At 42.9% G+C, this 17,608-nt stretch overlaps 1 protein-coding gene across 1 annotated transcript in view; it reads left to right on the forward strand.

The window, feature by feature from the left end:
• Nucleotides 1-17,608, forward strand: part of plxna3 (plexin A3) — a 140,956-nt gene that overhangs the window by 92,780 nt on the left and 30,568 nt on the right. The window contains exons 9-13 of the mRNA XM_086276859.1: nucleotides 3,170-3,293; nucleotides 3,497-3,653; nucleotides 4,082-4,181; nucleotides 4,289-4,403; nucleotides 17,029-17,229. Of these exons, the coding sequence (XP_086132985.1) occupies nucleotides 3,170-3,293; nucleotides 3,497-3,653; nucleotides 4,082-4,181; nucleotides 4,289-4,403; nucleotides 17,029-17,229 (697 nt within the window). The remainder of the gene's footprint in view (nucleotides 1-3,169; nucleotides 3,294-3,496; nucleotides 3,654-4,081; nucleotides 4,182-4,288; nucleotides 4,404-17,028; nucleotides 17,230-17,608) is intronic.

A 17,608-nucleotide genomic window follows, 5' to 3' on the forward strand; every position in this document is an offset into this window, starting at 1 on the left:
TCAAACATTAATTTTGCATCCAAACTCAAAAGCAGCAGTTTTTTTTCTTTTGTGACGCCAGCGTCCGCAAACATTTTATGCTGTTTTGTTCTATTTGCTCTAAAAGAATTGAAACTATTAATTGATTTTTTTTGGTAACTGATTAAGTTAAAGCAAATGGCAGTGAATCAACTACAGTAACCACTTCCTCTGCAATACATAAGAATACAGAGAAAGTGTGTGTGTGTGTGTGTGTGTGTGTGTGTGTGTGTGTGTGTGTGTGTGTGTGTGTGTGTGTGCGTGCGCACGCTCCCATGAGGCGTCATTAATACTTCTATAAATGGTTCACACAGTCTCCCTCATCACGATGTTTGATGTTCAGCATCCAAGCAGGTGGAGGAAGTTCCTCTTTGGATTGTCATCAGTTAGCTCCCCCTTCAAAGTAAAAGCCTCTGACTGGCAGTGAACTACAGAGAACAAAACACAGCTTGTTTTTATGCTGAAGCTTCTAGATATGTTGCAGCAGGACATCTTTGTGCGTAAACCCATCTCCCAGTGTGACATGAAGACATGTCGCCCTCACTTTTATAGTTTTAAGTTTCTTTCTAAAATCTCTGACTGTTCAGACAAGAGAAGGTCTGAGTGGATAAAAAAAATATCTGAGCAACTTTAATAAGCTAGCTCAATGGGAAGTCTCCTTTTTGAACCTTTTTTACCCCGAGTTTTGCCTCCAAGGCCAGGTACAGGCTCCACTACTTTAAAGAGTGATGTCTGGTGTCTGGTTCGCAGTGTGAAAGGAAAAGAGCAGAAAAGCAAACTGTGACTTATTCAGTTCATCAAACGGATGATTTTAACTGTAAATGTACAATCTTTGTGGTCCTCTCTGCTTTTCATCTCCTCTCCTCCTCACGCTCCCTCACTCATTCTGTCCATCTGTTGTTAATTAGAAGTAAACAGATCATTACTGCAGGCTGCTGTCTATGCTGTGTGGCGCTGCATATGTTGGAGCTGCTGCTCTCTGCAGACACCAAGCTTCACCTCCGACTGTTTCCTGCTCCAACTCCACCTGAAATCCCACGACACCAGTGTCACTCACCACTCACTTTAATTTTATTAGTGAAATTCAACAAATAGAAAAGATGTTTTTTAGTTTGACAGATCCTGTTGTCCACCAGTGTATTCCTCTGTCACCTGATTTTAGGTTAATAGTCACAACCCTTTTAAAAATATAGAGAGTGAACTAAATGTAATAATAATAAATTAACAACAAAGAGAAATAAAAATAAAAATAAATGTCATAAAGAAGTTGGATATAAAAGAAAGTTTATATCTAAAAATGTGATATAAAAAAATTAGAAGAATTAAAGTAAATAATCATTGCATGAAATTTAAATAAGTTTTAAAATTGTGCGTTTAAAGACAAAGTAAAATGTTTTTAGAATCATGAAGTTTTATTTATAAATTACATCACATTTACACACAAAAGATGTTAAAGTGCTAAAAGATTAAAGATTAATTAATTTAATAAAGTATTTAATTTAATTTAATTTAATTTAAGTAGTCAATTTAATAAAGTACCCCTGGACTGGCAGACCGGGGTGGTGGTCCCCATCTTTAAGAAAGGGGCCGGAGGTTGTGTTCCAACTACAGGGGGATCACACTCCTCAGCCTCCCTGGGAAAGTCTATGCCAGGGTGCTGGAGAAGAGAGTTCGTCCGCTAGTCGAACCTCTGATACAGGAGGAACAATGCGGTTTTCATCCTGGTCGTGGAACACTGGACCAGCTCTTTATCCTCTCGAGGATACTCGAGGGCGCATGGGAGTTTGCCCAACCAGTCTACATGTGTTTTGTGGACTTGGAGAAGGCATTCGACCGTGTCCCTCAGGGGTCCTGTGGGGAGTGCTCCGGGAGTACGGGGTGTTTGGCCCATTGCTACGGGCCATTCGGTCCTTATACAACGGTTGCAAGAGCTTGGTCCGCATAGCCGGCAATAAGTCGGACTCGTTCTGTTGTGGTTCTGTGGTCCTGTTGCCTTCATCAGGTGAGGGCCTCCAGCTTGCCTTGGAATGGTTGGCAGCCGAGTGTGAAGCAGCGGGAATGAGAATCAGCACCTCCAAATCTGTGGCCATGGTTCTCAGCCGGAAAAGGGTGGAGTGCCCACTCCGGGTCAGGGACGAGACCCTGCCCCAAGTGGAGGAGTTTAAGTATCTCGGGGTCTTGTTCACGAGTGATGGGAGAAGGGAGCCGGAGATCGACAGACGGATTGGTGCAGCTGCTGCAGTGATGCGGACGCTGTCTGTTGTGGTGAAGAGAGAGCTGAGTGTAAAAGCGAAGCTCTCAATTTACCGGTTGATCTACGTCCCTACCTTCAACTATGGTCACGAGCTGTGGGTAGTGACCGAAAGAACAAGATCGCGGATACAAGCGGCGGAAATGGGTTTCCTCCGAAGGGTGGCTGGCCTCTCCCTTAGAGATAGGGTGAGAAGTTCAGCCATCTGGGAGGGGCTCAGAGTAGAGCCGCTGCTGCTCCACATCGAAAGGAGCCAGCTGAGGTGGTTCGGGCATCTGACAAGGATGCTTCCTGGGCGCTGTTTTCTGGTCATGTCCCTCCGGGAGGAGGCCCCGGGGCAGACCCAGGACACGCTGGAGAGATTATATCTCTCAGCTGGCCTGGGAACGCCTTAGGGTTCCCCCGGATAAGCTGGAGGAGGTCGCTGGGGAGAGGGAGGTCTGGGCTTCTCTGCTTCGGCTGCTGCCCCCGCGACGACCCGACCCCAGATAAAGCGGAAGAAAATGGATGGATGGATAATTTAATAAAGGAAGTTATGAGCTACTAATGTGAATTTTATAAAGTAACTGACAGACAATAAGTTAGCACAATCAAAATGATTTACATGATCCTCAGAAACACACATTTGCAAACTGGACTTGATCTGAAAGGGCGAATGAGAAGAAAGTATATTTAAAGAATTAAGATCTGAAGATGATTGCTGATGGAAAGCTGCAAAAAAGCGAACCGCTGTAAGGTCCAGTCTGAGGTTCAGAGATACGCTTGTGTCAGTCAACAGCACTAAATAATGTACATGTTTAGTAGATGTTAACCTCAAAAAGCTGATTTGCGTTTCATCACTCGTCCAAGTGGCTTCTTCCGTCAATGTTAATCCCTTGGTTACTTTTCACTCTCCTGCAGGTGTTCCAGACAGGAAGCATGTGACAAGTGGGAGGAGCCTCAGCACTTTAATACACAACTGGACCAGTGCGTCAACATCTCTGTTTCCCCGAGCAGCATGTCAGTCACCTCCCCGGCAATGCAGGTATGAACCATTATTTTCTTAATTACATAAAATACTCTGTCAGAATTCCCATTACAATCTGCTGATTTTCCCTGAAAGTCAGTGGATTTATTCTTTAGTCCAGCTGTTTGAACTCCTGTTCATGCAACAGCTGTGAATAGAAACCTTTCTGAAGTGTAAATAAGAACTTTACTTTTAGTGATCGAGTGTCTGTTGGTGTCCAGTTAACCATTCAGGTGCAGAACGTCCCTGCGCTGTCTGGTGGGGTTACCTGTGTGTTTGAGGACCTGAGTAATGCCCCCGGAGAGGTGCGGGCCAAAGGTCAGGTGATGTGTATGTCACCATCACTGAGGGACCTTCCAGCACAGACACACTCCTTTGGTAAGAAACACACACAAATTCATGCTTCAGTGAATTCAGAGGACATCACCTTTCCTTACTGTCCTGTCGTGTTCTGGAAATTTGACCTTTAGCTTGACCCTCACTTTAACCTAACCCTACTTTTCTCTTAACCTTACCTTAATCTAACATCAGCCTAACCCTAAAATTCAGTAGTTTGCCTTTTGGGGACCCAAAAGGTCCCCATTCTGAGATTGTGCTAATGCAAGTCCCCAAACAGCAGAAAAACAAGTATACACACACCCGCTTATTCTGAACTTGTTTCTTTTGCCTTCTCGTTTTTCTCGGTTATCACATTTAATGTGCGATTCTAATGTTTTGTAATCATGTCAGCTTCAGTGTAACGCACCATTATATTGATCACTATGAACTAAGTATTAAGAAGGATGTTATTATGCTGTTAATTTCAGGAGCGAAACGAGTGGTGCAGCTCAGCCTTCGCTCCACAGAGACTGGACACCAGTTCATCACCACAAACCTCATCTACTACAACTGCTCTGTGCTCAACTCGTAAGCCTTAAACACCTCTAACCTCATGTGTCTCTTCGATAATGAACTCATAAATTCTTGCTGGTTGTGCTCGACCACTCAGAACTTTTCTCTCTTTCCTCTCTCAGGTGCACTTCCTGTGTCAGCAGTGAGTTTCCGTGTCATTGGTGTAAATATCGTCACATCTGCACCAACAACCTGCAGGACTGCTCCTTCCAGGAGGGACGAGTCAGCAACATGGAGGTAACACACACACAGACCTGTTTTCATCACTTAACTGGACTTATAACCAAGCGCTCACACAAAAATGTGATTCACCATATGGGACTTTATGTCCCCCGAAGGAAGGTGAAGGAACATCTTTGGGTCCCCACAATGCTTCACATAGCTGCCTGGCATGTTTCGACACTAACATAAGGCAGAGAGGATGATAAGTAGACGTAATATTACTGTGATTATTAGAACAGAAAAGGTCCAGGTTTCTAAAGACCTTTTTGTGTGCTAAATACCAAGACAAGGATCAATGACACAAGCCTACTGTGCCCAGATCTGAACAATCACAAGGAGATTGGATGGTTGGCCTGAGTCATTTACATGTTGAAAATTAAATAAAATGAACATAAATAATCTACAACAATGTACAAAGACAAGCAACAGCAAATAAATAAAAACCTGCTTCTGAATGGCTATGAACAGATGGAAAGCCGTCATAAAGAGACACAAATTAAATACAATGAAGCGCGAAAGCCCTACAAACAATCTGGCATGAATACAAAGAGACATAAAACAACTGTAAGAAGACACAAAACAACATATAACTATGAGCAAGTCACAACAAACTCAAACTTCAGTTCTGCTGTCAGTATGGCTTCTCTGTAGGAGGAAGTGAGGCCGTTGTCTCAAAAGTCATCAAAGATGCTTATCGATGTGTAAGACGAGACCTCTTTTCCAACCTGTTCATAATTGAACACATCATACAGGCGTCGGACTCCAGGCCTCGAGGGCCGGTGTCCTGCAGGTTTTAGATGTGTCCTTGATCCAACACAGCTGATTTAAATGGCTGAATGACCTCCTCAACATGTCTTGAAGTTCTCCAGAAGCTGGTGATGAACTAATCATTTAATTCAGCTGTGTTGACCCAGGGTGAGATCTAAAACCTGCAGGACACCGGCCCTCGAGGCCTGGAGTTTGAGTAATAGGCAAATTTCTAGAATTTTCCATCCCAAACCTCTAAAACTTTATTTATACTTTTGTGTTAACCTTATGTAAGACTTCATGTTTATGCTAGTAGCCGACACGATTGCCACCAGTTACTCCAGTGCAGGACTGTTCTGAGATTTTTCAAAAACATGTTGGCAGTGGCAGTTTTTGCTCTTCAGGATGACTTTACTGTTCGATTAGAAGTGCACATAGAAGTGGGCTGGGTCAGTACAATATATATACAGTAGTAGGTGCACTTGAGGTTTAGAGTATGGAATAATGTGCGGTGTAAGGTTTCAGATGGGTTTCCAGTTACGACATACTTACAGTGTGGACTATTGCAGAGCTATAAGTCCTCTATAAGCATAACCTCTGCTGCTTCAAATGGACGTTCCCTTTATCTTATGGTGATCCTAATGGTTAACTCGAACTCTAACCACTCAATTTCTGTGCCTAACTCTCACTGTGTAGAGTTTCAGGCCATGTGTTGGTTTTTGTTTTTTTGATTGACCCATTTGCCTTTAATTCACGAGGCCAAGACACAACATGGAAGACGTCCATCTCCCCCAAGTCCCAAGGAACCACAAGAACCACTTGTCAAAGTTAATATACGTTTCATTGATCAAGAGATGGGGAAAAAAGCAGGATTTGAACCTGCCGCCCATGGTGAGCCAAGGCCAAACTGCAAACAAATGTATCACAACCAAGATAACCAAAAAAAACACATCCTTCATAACAGGATCTGTTCTTCTTCAACTGGACCTCAAATCTCGGGTTCCTGTTTTCTCGTTAGCCTCTGGCTCCATCATTGCATTTGAAGACACTGGACCTAAATAAAGGTAATTAGTGAGATATTTCCACTTGCCTAGCTCTCAGGTGGGCACCGGTGACCGGGTGGATGTGAGGAGGTTAATAGCACAACAGCAATGATTAATTGTGACCATTTTGTGACCTTAATTAACAGTAAAAATAAAACCATCCCAGTGGAAGTCGTTGTTTCATGCTGGCCACCCTCACGGCAGGTGTCTTTTTTTCTTTTAGAGGAAGAACGTTATCCTCACTGAAGTCTTCTCTCTGCTAGACGTGAAACACGAAACACATGAAACCCACAATAGTGTTTCTTGTCTGAGTCGCGGACTCTCGCTCGCTGCTGTCAGACTCTTCTCTCTGACTCATTTTCTCTGACACTTTCCCACTCTGTCTTTCAGAGCTCGTCGTCTGTGACGGCTCTAATTGTTGGCTCTCTGACGGATTTTGCCAGAGGTGCAGTGCTGCCAGAGTTCACTGGAACGAGGATCTGCCTCATTTTTTCATAGAAAATTGGTTAATTAGACTGGGTGCCTTTTCTTTAAAAAAAAGTGTGTCCATTTAGCTGAACAAATTATCACTAAATAACAGGAAAAACACAATCCACCTTTATATTTTGTGTCAGGCAAGAAAATCTTGATAACAATTTGATCTCGCAAAGTTGCCAAGAGTTTAAAAGGTGCTGTTAGTCCTTTTCCTCGTTTAGTCTGCACATTAAAATAATTAAAAAAAAACTAAAGTAAGCTAATTATTGGTTAAGTAGGCTAAAGATGAAAGGCCTTTTTTGATCAGCTGAAACAGTAACAGTTAATTAGACTTGAGTTGTTTTAATCTTTTGAGCTACGAAGAAAGGAGAATCAGAGAAACATGCACTGATGGAGAGTAGCGGGATGGGAGGGGCATGTAGCGGCTGATGAAGCTGGTCAGACAGGCTTGAAGGACAGATGATCGATTCATGAAGTCGGTCTAATATTAGATCATTTGGTCGGTTATAGTTGACTGACGCTTGTAAACCTGCCGCTGTAGGACGGATGACTCCATAACCTTCAAAATGAGTTATAGCTCAAACTCACACGAGCTGGTGCATTTTTGTTGAGCTTCATTGCTTAAACAAATAACACAACACCTCTGGATTTCCCATCTGTTCTTTCAGTGAACCAAAAAAGAGGTTTTCTCACACCTAGTCATCTTCAAATGTTAATAGATATATTCCTCTAGTATCTATTAGTCTTCAGCCATTTCTTCATTAATTTATAGTTCGGTGTACTGGGTATTTATAGAGACCTGTTAGCTGACAGTGTGTCTAAATCAGACAGTTTCTTCTACAGGATGGAGCAGTGATGGAGGTCAGAGCTGCTCCCTCTGTCATTACATGGTTCAGTAAACAACAGTAAAGCTTCAGGTCAACAGTGAAGGGTGGAAGCGCACACACACACATACACACACACCATGTTTAAGTCTGTCCTTGCTGATGCATTCAAGGACTCTGTGACTGATGGGATTTAAGAGTCGGCTCCTGAGAGGTGTTTTCAGTCAGACGAGCTAAGCCCGAATGTTGTTTAAACTCGGATGTTTCTCCATTTTCTGATCTAAGTGCTGAAGTTTTTCAAGCATGTGAGGCATGTGGAAAAGTCAACAAAACCAGGAAGCAGCACAACGTTCATACTGCATGCTTTCTCTATCGTCTTGTTTTCTCAGCTTTTTTTAAGAACACATTTTTATTGAGCCAGAAGAAACACAAGACGTGTTCACAAAATAATGAACTTGCAGAAACTGGACAAAACAGTTCAAAGAAAAAGTATCTCAGAAAACAAAAACTGCTGCAGATATCAGTTAAAGGGATTTGACCCAATTAGTCAACGCGTGAAATTAAACGAAGAATGTTTTTGATTTAAAAACAAAAACCAACAACATATTTGGATTTTCTCTACAGTCACAGTGTCATCTGCATGAGTCAGACACCTGCTTCAAAGAAACACAACTTAGTCATAACATCAACAACTCCATAGTTTAAGGTCTTGTTAAATATAACAGGAAGTTTATTTTACACATTATACGTGTGCAGAAGCAACATAAAGCAGGGATATGCTTTAGGTTTCCCAACCACTGTGCCACGGCACGCTGTTCAGGTGTGCCGTGGAAGATTATCTGCTTTCACCTGATTGGTAATCTAAGCAGCGGTCCCCACCCCCGGGCCACGGACCGAAGTCGTTTGGTACCAGGCCGCAAGAGTTGACGCTCGGGTGCGAAATTTATGGTTTTTATCGTTTTTTATCATCAACCGCTGGTCTGAGCGACTGCGTGAGTAACTTGCAGAGTTACATTCTCTTCCACTAGAGGGCAGTACAACTTCCTGCTCCAGTTAAATTGGTTGCTAACCTCCAGTAAATCAGAAAACGAACAAATTACATAGTCATCTGACAACACAGCGCATAATGGCAATAGATAAATATTTGAAAAGAAAAAATAGTCAGTCTGACCTGGTCCTGGAGAAAATCCCGACCCAGATGAAAGCCCTGGCATGAGTACTGGTCAGAAGAAAGCAAACATGGTAAACTGTGGACAAAGTGAGCCAATTCTGCTACATCTGATTATCAATATGCTTTTTGTGGGATTTTTGTTTGGTGGTGTGCCGTGTGATTTTTCTAATGTGCCGTAGCTCCAAAAGGTTAGGAAACACTGCTTCAGGGAGATCTCATCGTTGATAATAGTTTGGACACAGAAGATGTGAAGGACCACTGGTTTATTTTTATGAGATGACCAGATGTTAACAGCTAAAGATGAGGAAATGAATGTGTGTTTTCTGAGATTAGTGCTGCCAGTGGTAGAAGGTGGGATTTTTCTGTGAGACAGAGTAAGAAAAGGCAGCGCTGAGCAAGTACTGGGACCAGAAGTTGTCTAATCAGTAGTAGGCAGTAGTAAGAAAATAAGCACATAGGAGAAGGGCACACACTCATGGCTTCAGTAATGACAGTGACCTCCTTAAAAGTCAGAGACAATGCCGTTGGATTAGCAGACTGTGGTGGTCCTTTTTTTAAGAAAGAGATCAAACTGACGATTGGATACAGGAGTAGTTGTGGGACACTGGGCAAGTCCTTTATCCTCTGGCAAAGGTGTTTCTGGCATGTGATGCCACATCTCGTAGGTAAGGTGCTTAGTGCATGTCAAACTGGGAGGAGGGCAGACCCAGAACATGCTGGAGTGATTATTGTTCTCAGCTGGCTCGGGAACAGCTCGGAGTATCCTCGGAAGAGCTGGTGAAGGTGGCCAGAAAAGGGGATATGTGACTGTTTCTGCTTAGACTGCTGCCACCAAGACGCAGGCCTAGATAAGAGGCGATGGATGGATGGCCTGTTTAAGGCTGTGCAAAGAGCCAGAAGAAGAAAAGAAAGATTGTTTTTGAACAAAGCTACTTCAGTGTCCCAGAATAAAAATCTGGAGCTGGAAGAGAGCAGAATATGTCGCCGTTAAAAACCCGTCACATCAAAAGGTATGATTGTTTCAAGCTGCACACAAGTAAGCGCTAAATAAACAAAGAGGGAAGTAAAGAGTGGAGTGTTTCAGCAGACAGAGCAGTTAGTTTGCTGTGTAATGTGGATCCAGCAGTCAGTTTCCACCTGCCACTGAGTAACAGATCACTCGTGTCGCTAACGAGCCGAGCTGCTCTCAGTCTGCTTGTTATCTCGTTAGTGGAGAGGATAGCGAGCCGGGATCGAGTTGTTTGGGCGTCTCGTTGACGTGATTGGTGCTCGGTGTCATTACCGGGTGACAGAAACAACCTCTGATTGGCTAATTGGTTAATAGAAGATGAATAGCCACTTAATTGACATGAAAACGTCCAATCCTGGCAATTAATGTTAATTACCAGGCAATTAGGCAAACTAAGAGAGAGAGGGAGGGGGGAAATGAGGGAGTCTGAGGAGAAAAGAGCAATAGAGGAAAAAGGAGAAGGAGGAGGCTGAAATTTCATTATTCTTTATTTAACCTTTATTCAAGCAGGTTAAAGTGTCTCGCAGAGTAAAGGTCTCTTTTTCATCTGTGTGAGAGGAAGACGGAGCGAGGGAGGGAAAAGGACGAAGAGAAGCAGCTCTGATGTTCTTCATCCGCAGCTGAGAATTTAGGATTGTCAGCAGAAAGAGGAGAATAAAGAAAGTGCACAGCTGAACCACACAACTACTTATCTGTTTTTCACAGAACTCACCTGACAACACGACTTTTAATTAACAATTTCATATTTCAGACTGTAAGTAAATTGTTTTTGCATTCTGTTGCTGTTTCTTCCTGATTTTACTTTATTCCTCTTATTAAATGAGGAACAGCTTCTCATGTAAATGTTACAGCAGCTTAGTTATCAGCTTTAAGTGAAAAACACCTTTTTGCTAATAAATATATGCATGTTTCTCCGGGGCAAAACGTTTTCTGGCTAATTACTAAAATATGAATTATAGAACTGTAATGGATTGTTCTGTGGATGGTGAAGAGAAGAGTGATGAAAGGAGAAGAACAATACTGTTAACCAGAGAACTTGTAACACAATGAGACACAGGTGGAGATGACTAAGGTGGGGCAGACGATCAGAAATGAGGAAATTCAGACACGAGAAGATAAAATAAATATTTGTAGGATCAGAGAACAAAGACAGAAGGTGACGAGAAATGATTAAATTATCCTGTTGTTAAGTGATGACGTATGAACTCTGCTTCCAGATGCAAACGACTCTGCGTTTATTAACCTCCTAGGACCTGGCGTCCACATATGTGGACATCACATTTTGGGTTATTTAGACCAAAATACTCAATTTTGCTCTAAAAGGGCCTGATATCCACTTACGAGGACATTATATTGCTACTGTTTTATCGAAATTTTAAAAGAATGTCCTCATTTATGGCTCTCATTTTTCTTAGAAACAAAAATTTGGTAAAAAAATAAATAATCTGGTAATTCTTTGTTTTTACATTAATCAGGTCCCAATCAGCCCAAATATCAAAGAGAAATTAAAAATGCATGCCGTGGAAGAGTTCAGGTCTTAGGAGGTTAAAGCTGTTGTGTTTTTAACATGTTTTAATGCTTTAATGTTTAGTTTTCTGTCTTTAGTTATGTTGGAAGTGATAGCAAAGCTGTGCGTTTGAATTTTTAAGTCAGAACATGCTATATCATATTTAGGTTAGCAAGCTACTTGATTGTTACACCTGGTAAAGCAGCAACACTGATCATTTTATTAATGATGAAAGAATTTAGATAGGATTTAGATTCCTGCCCCAAGTGGAGGAGTTCAAGTATCTCGGGGTCTTGTTCGCGAGTGATGGGAGAAGGGAGCCGGAGATCGACAGACGGATTGGGGCTGCAGCTGCAGTAATGCGGACGCTGCACCGGTCCGTCGTGGTGAAGAGGGAGCTGAGTGTAAAAGCGAAGTTCTCAATTTACCGGTCGATCTACGTCCCTACCCTCACCTATGGCCACGAGCTGTGGGTAGTGACCGAAAGAACGAGATCGCGGATACAAGCGGCAGAAATGAGCTTCCTCCGAAGGGTGGCTGGCCTCTCCCTTAGAGATAGGGTGAGAAGTTCGGCCATCCGGGAGGGGCTCAGAGTAGAGCAGCTGCTGCTCCACATCGAAAGGAGCCGGTTGAGGTGGTTCGGGCATCTGACAAGGATGCTCCCTGGGCGCCTCCTGGGTGAGGTGTTCCAGGCATGTCCCACCGGGAGGAGGCCCCGGGGCAGACCCAGGACACGCTGGAGAGATTATATCTCTCGGCTGGCCTGGGAACGCCTTGGTATTCCCCCGGATAAGCTGGAGGAGGTGGCTGGGGAGAGGGAGGTCTGGGCCTCTTTGCTTAGGCTGCTGCCCCCGCGACCCGGTCCCGGATAAAGCGGATGAAGATGGATGGATGGATGCAGAATTTAGATAGTTTGTGACTCTCAGTGATGCTGCAGTGTTAGTTTGACTTTGGGACCTGAAGCGCAGTTTGGACCTGGAAACGGCGAATGACGTCAGACTTAAAGACCGGATTAAGACAGGACAGAGGCGAAGTCAGGGAAACACTGATGACACTAAAACCAGAAGGGGAATAACAATAAAATCTAAATGTAAACTAGAACTCCACAATAACACAAAAACCTGGGAACAAATACATAGATTATTTTCTCCTTTCATATTTTGTTGAATCCTTGTGGATGATGCAGGGTTTAATTTTATTAGAAATTCAAACAGACTTCAGATTTCCACCCTTGACTCGTGGGGGATAAGATAAGATAAGATAAGATAACCTTTATTAGTCCCACACGTGGGAAATTTGTTTTGTCACAGCAGGAAGTGGACAGTGCAAAAGTTATGACGCAAAAATTAGAATACAATAAGAATAAATACAGTACACAGCTGTACAGAATAGAATAAAATAAAATACTATATACAGTAGAATAAAATAGAATAAAAATATACAATAAGATAAAAATAGAATACGAATGCTATATACAACTGAGTAAAAATACAACGATGCCAGAAAAGATTATTGCACTTAGTGTTATTGCATATGTATGGATGTGTGTGTTTGTTCAGTTAAAGTCTTTGTTGTGGAGTCTGACAGCAGTGGGGAGGAAAGACCTGCGAAATCTCTCCGTCCCACACCGTGGGTGCCGCAGTCTCCCACTGAAGGAGCTGCTCAGTGCTGTCACAGTCTGCTGCATGGGGTGGGAGACGTTGTCCAACAGGGATGACAGCTTAGCCGCCATTCTCCTGTCACTCACCACCTCCACTGGGTCCAGAGGGCATCCTAGAACAGAGCTGGCCCTTCGGATGTAGTCCACTTTCAGCTCATTTGCATTATTGGAAACGCTCTGTGGGGTTTACATGAGCTAACTGAATAGAGAAGGAGGAGGTAGCAGATGTGACGCCCAGTAAAATCTGTGAACATCCTTTAATTCTGATAAATTTTGAACCTTTTCTGCATTAAAATTCATTTTATTAAACCACAAGAACATTTTAGTGCGCTGTCTTTGGACCTTGAATGCAGCACCACTGAGTAATGTGTACAGATGTTAAGGTGCGCGTGTGAAAACTGCTAATCTCTGCATGTGGAATTTAGTGGTCCACGTTTTCATCAGAGGGGCTTTCCTACCTGTCTCCTCTTAAAGTGCTTAAAGTCAGTGTTTTAATTAAATGATGTATGTCTTGGCAGTGTTCAGGTGTCGCTAGTAACGATTAACCCACAGAGAATCCTCAGCTTGTTCTGCAGCTGATTTGGACTTCACAGATCTTGGATTCAGTCTCGGGTCATGTTTTTCTGTCTCCCCACAATGTTAGTGTTTTGACTCTGGCTGTTTTTATAACTGCAGCAGGCAGCTGTTCTCAGAGTAAAAGCTCTAAAAGCCACTGAAACACCCAATAATCATTTTACTAATGATCACTGTGTGTTTGCAGAACATAAGTGAAAACACAGTTTGCTAAGATAATTTAAAAGCTGATGATATGTTGATGATAATAGCTGAAAACACTAGGCCACAAAAGCCAATCCTTTCTGTTTTCCAGACTCTGCTAATGATAAGCTCAGTGTTTATATAGCATGTAAGCTTACAAATCACACTTCAGTGCAATAAAAGAGCCGCCTTTGTAGACTCAGTGCAGAATAAGAGAGTATTTGTGCGATAACTGCAATACTAAACGAGTAGAGATAAGGCGAAGCTGTGCAGGAAACAAGGAGCCGGTTTCTGGAGTTGTCACAGTCGGTGCATAGACGGGGAACAAAAACGTGCACTGGAATGAACGAAGGAGATCTGTGTGGATTTAGTTCCATTGATTCAGTTGTGCGATTTTGTGTTTTCTTTTACCCCCAAAGTGTAACCTCACCCTGAGCTAAACCCCACCCACTGTGTAAACATGCTAAAAGGAGAATAAGATAAGAGGTTTGAATGTGTGAGACGGGACTCACCTGTTGATCTCCAGTGCAGAGAAATATAGAAAGCAGCAAAATTCTCTGAGTCCTGTGAAGTGGACATTAGTTTAATCAAGGACCATGGTGCTCATGAGCTCAGCCTCTGACAGGCCCAACGCTGGCGCTGTTGCAGCTGAGGCAATACAGATGCAAGAAGACGGCTCTGCCTCGAAGCCTTCGCTGCATCCATATGAGCCTCTGAAGAGGAAAAATACAGTCTGCTAAGGCTATAGCTAGAGACGCTTTGCATGATTAATATTCATAATTATCATTACGGCTCTTATACTGGCTCCTCAGTTCGTCCTCTTTCTGTAACGAGCCATTTTGGCTCCTCCCCCTTTAAGCCAACTTTCTCTAAACTGGCTGCTCCTCACAAACAGGAGGTTGGAACAGCAGGTGGAGGTTCAGCGCTCACAGTTAGAGATGTGATGACGACATTGGGGATGTCCCCTTTTTGTGGCATCATATAGACTCAAGAGTACGCAAAACATTCTGCAACTTGAGCTTTGGGATCATTCACAGTGACCTTAACTGAAACATTAGCTATGTCCCAACTCATAGGCCGCATGCTTCGGAGGACCCGGCCTTCGCCGTCTACGTGGGCCGGGTCCTTCGAAGACCGAGACAGAAATGGGACTTTTACAAATATGTGATGTCTTGATAAACCGAGCAGATATTTGAAGTTTACACAGCTACATTCTAGCCTGAAAATATGTTAAACGTTTATTTGTGACCCAGACAGAGTAATAAGAGTAATATTAAAACTAAGTAGCTGCCGCCATTGTTGGAAACTGGAATTGGCTGGGCTGCGCTATGAATTCTGGGATAGGTTGGGCCACGAAGGATACACCCGACCCATCCTTCAAATCTGGGGAAAAGGAGGACGCATTTGGAGCGGCCTTCGAATTGGGACATACCTTTTTTATGTTTAATATGTTAATATGTTCCTCCTCTGGAACAGTCTGTACAATGTCATAGAAATGTTGAAAAGCTGTGCCAGCATTTTCTTTCCAAAATGGCGTGTTTGGCAATTTTTAATCCCATGAAAGTAAAACGTTCGAAACATTTAAATCGTATAGCTGTAACTATGATGAATTGTAACCTAAGCCCAGGTAAGAGTAACAAACTTTCTCTCAGACTTATGCAGCACGCTCCACTTCAGTCAAACTCTACACCTCACAGTTTTCATCAATCACTGACAGTAAAAAGGATCCAAGCTGAATTTGGTCAATGCAATATCATAAGAAAAACTGGAGACCAATTTACAAACTGATAACAGAAACACCGTCACTGGAAAAAACCCCAAAACAAATGTAATACACCCGATAAATACCCCATATATCGGGTTGCAAAAACATTACATGTATATCTGGGACTCAGTAGTACTCAGTACTCACAAGCTGGACTACACGCTTCCTTAACACGAGCCTTAATTTTAATCTCAGCTGCACACTTTTAAAGTTTTATGATTGAAAATCTGCATACAGACATATAAACATATGGCAGAGCATTCAGAATAGCCTCGGCTGTAATTCGTGCTACAGCAGTGGACTCCAGGGCCACATTTCACCATGATGAAAAGCACAAGCACTCATAAGGTGGAAACAGTTGCAGCCTTTCTGCTTCTGCTGGTACAGATCCTGTGTATCAGAGGGACAGGTGTTCCTGGAAGAGGAATCTTTGATTAGAGTTTCCTGCTGTTTCCTGGTTAGAAATGTTTAATTCCAAACCTACAAATCACTGATCTAAGCATCAGAATGGATCATATAATCACATCTGTGGAAACATCAAGTCTTCCACATGAAATCTGCTTAATAAATAAAGTTTGTTTGATGTGTCGGTGTGATGGTGTGTCTGGGCCGTTGTGCTCGTTTGGGTATTTCTAGTGCAGCCGATGGCTGATGTGCTTGGTTAAATGTCGAGGGTTTGCTGAGAGACTCACAGTCACACTTGGCCTTTATCCCAAACACACACACACACACACACACACACACACACACACGGTCTCCACGGTAGCTGCTGGCGACCGCTGCGCTTTGGTCCACTTCCTGTGGAGCTAATGGTCTTCCTGTCATTCACAAGACAATTAATTACCGTAGTGACGGCCGTTAATAAAGCTTTCACCCCACTGAGAGACTCTGTGTGTGTGTGTGTGGGTGTGTTTGTGTGTACACTGTGTGGGGGTGTGTTTCAAGCAGCCGCAGGAAGTTTGGATCTGTCACCAGCTGTCCATTACTGACCTCACACTCAAACTCACTGTTACAGTGTCTCTGTCCCCACTCAGTGATGACAGATTGTTAGATAAGCTATCTGCCTTTGTCGGCTGTGTGTGTGTGTGTGTGTGTGTGTGTGTGTGTGTGTGTGTGTGTGTGTGTAAGATGATGTATTTCTGTGTTTGGGAGTCCAAATTTCAAGACAACTGCAAGAATAAATATGGACATTTTTGGATTATGGGGACATTCATGGACATTAGAGACTTTTGCAAAAAAAAAAAAAAAGCTTTTTCTGAAAGAGAGAGAGAAAGTGATATTTTGTTAACATGTGTGTAAAATGAGAACAGGGACATTTTGGAAAATGTTTTTTTTTATATTAATATTTTGAACACATTTTGCACTTTTCAAAAGTCGGGACATTTTTAGAAAGTGTACTTTTGTGAAAAGTGAGGGCATTTTGGAAAAGAAATGAGCATTTGTGAAAAAGTAGGTGAGGAAACTTTAAAAACAGGTGTATTTAAAGTGAGCTATGCAACATGTTATTGTACCTGTAAACAGTGACATATGCTGACTCTGATCAATAGTTTACGGTGAATAAAATAGAAACCGTTCTCTCTAATAATGACATATATCATCATACACTGGGCTGATTTCCATTCGCCTGTCATAAATGATAAATGATTGTGTACTAACCCACCTCCCCCTTTCCCCCTCTCTGCAGGGTTGTCCTCAGATAATCCCTACCTCTGACATCCTGGTTCCAGCCGGGATGGTTCGTCCAATCACGCTGAGAGCTCGTAACCTTCCCCAACCTCAGTCCGGTCAGAAAAACTACGAGTGTGTGTTTAACATCCAGGGAAAAGTCCAGCGCATCCCCGCCGTCCGCTTCAACTCCTCCTGCATTCAGTGTCAGAACACCTCGGTAAGATACACTACATGACCCAACATGCACTGCTCCTCATTATGCAGCCAAGTGATAGAGAGACGAGAATATAAAACAAGCTAACATGTGTTCAGCTGAAGGTGACTCTGACACATCTGCAGCATCAGCAAACACAAACACACACACACACACACACACACAGTCTAGTGTGTCTGAGTGTGTGTGTGTGTGTGTGTGTGTGTGTGTGTGTGTGTGTGTGTGTGTGTGTGTGTCTAGAATGATGATGGTGAACCTCCAGAGTTCAAAGGTCATGCTTCAAGTGGAGAGCCAGTATTGATGTGTCTGACTGGGATTGAATTAACACACACACACACACAGGTTGGTCTTTCTGTCAGCGTGAGGACCATCAGTGTCATGA

This window comes from Aulonocara sp. 'chitande type north' Nkhata Bay, linkage group LG20 (assembly GCF_057382095.1).
Source record: "Aulonocara sp. 'chitande type north' Nkhata Bay isolate Kocher_YH1m ecotype deep benthic linkage group LG20, A_spYH_male_GT1.1, whole genome shotgun sequence".
Lineage (NCBI taxonomy): Eukaryota > Metazoa > Chordata > Actinopteri > Cichliformes > Cichlidae > Aulonocara > Aulonocara sp. 'chitande type north' Nkhata Bay.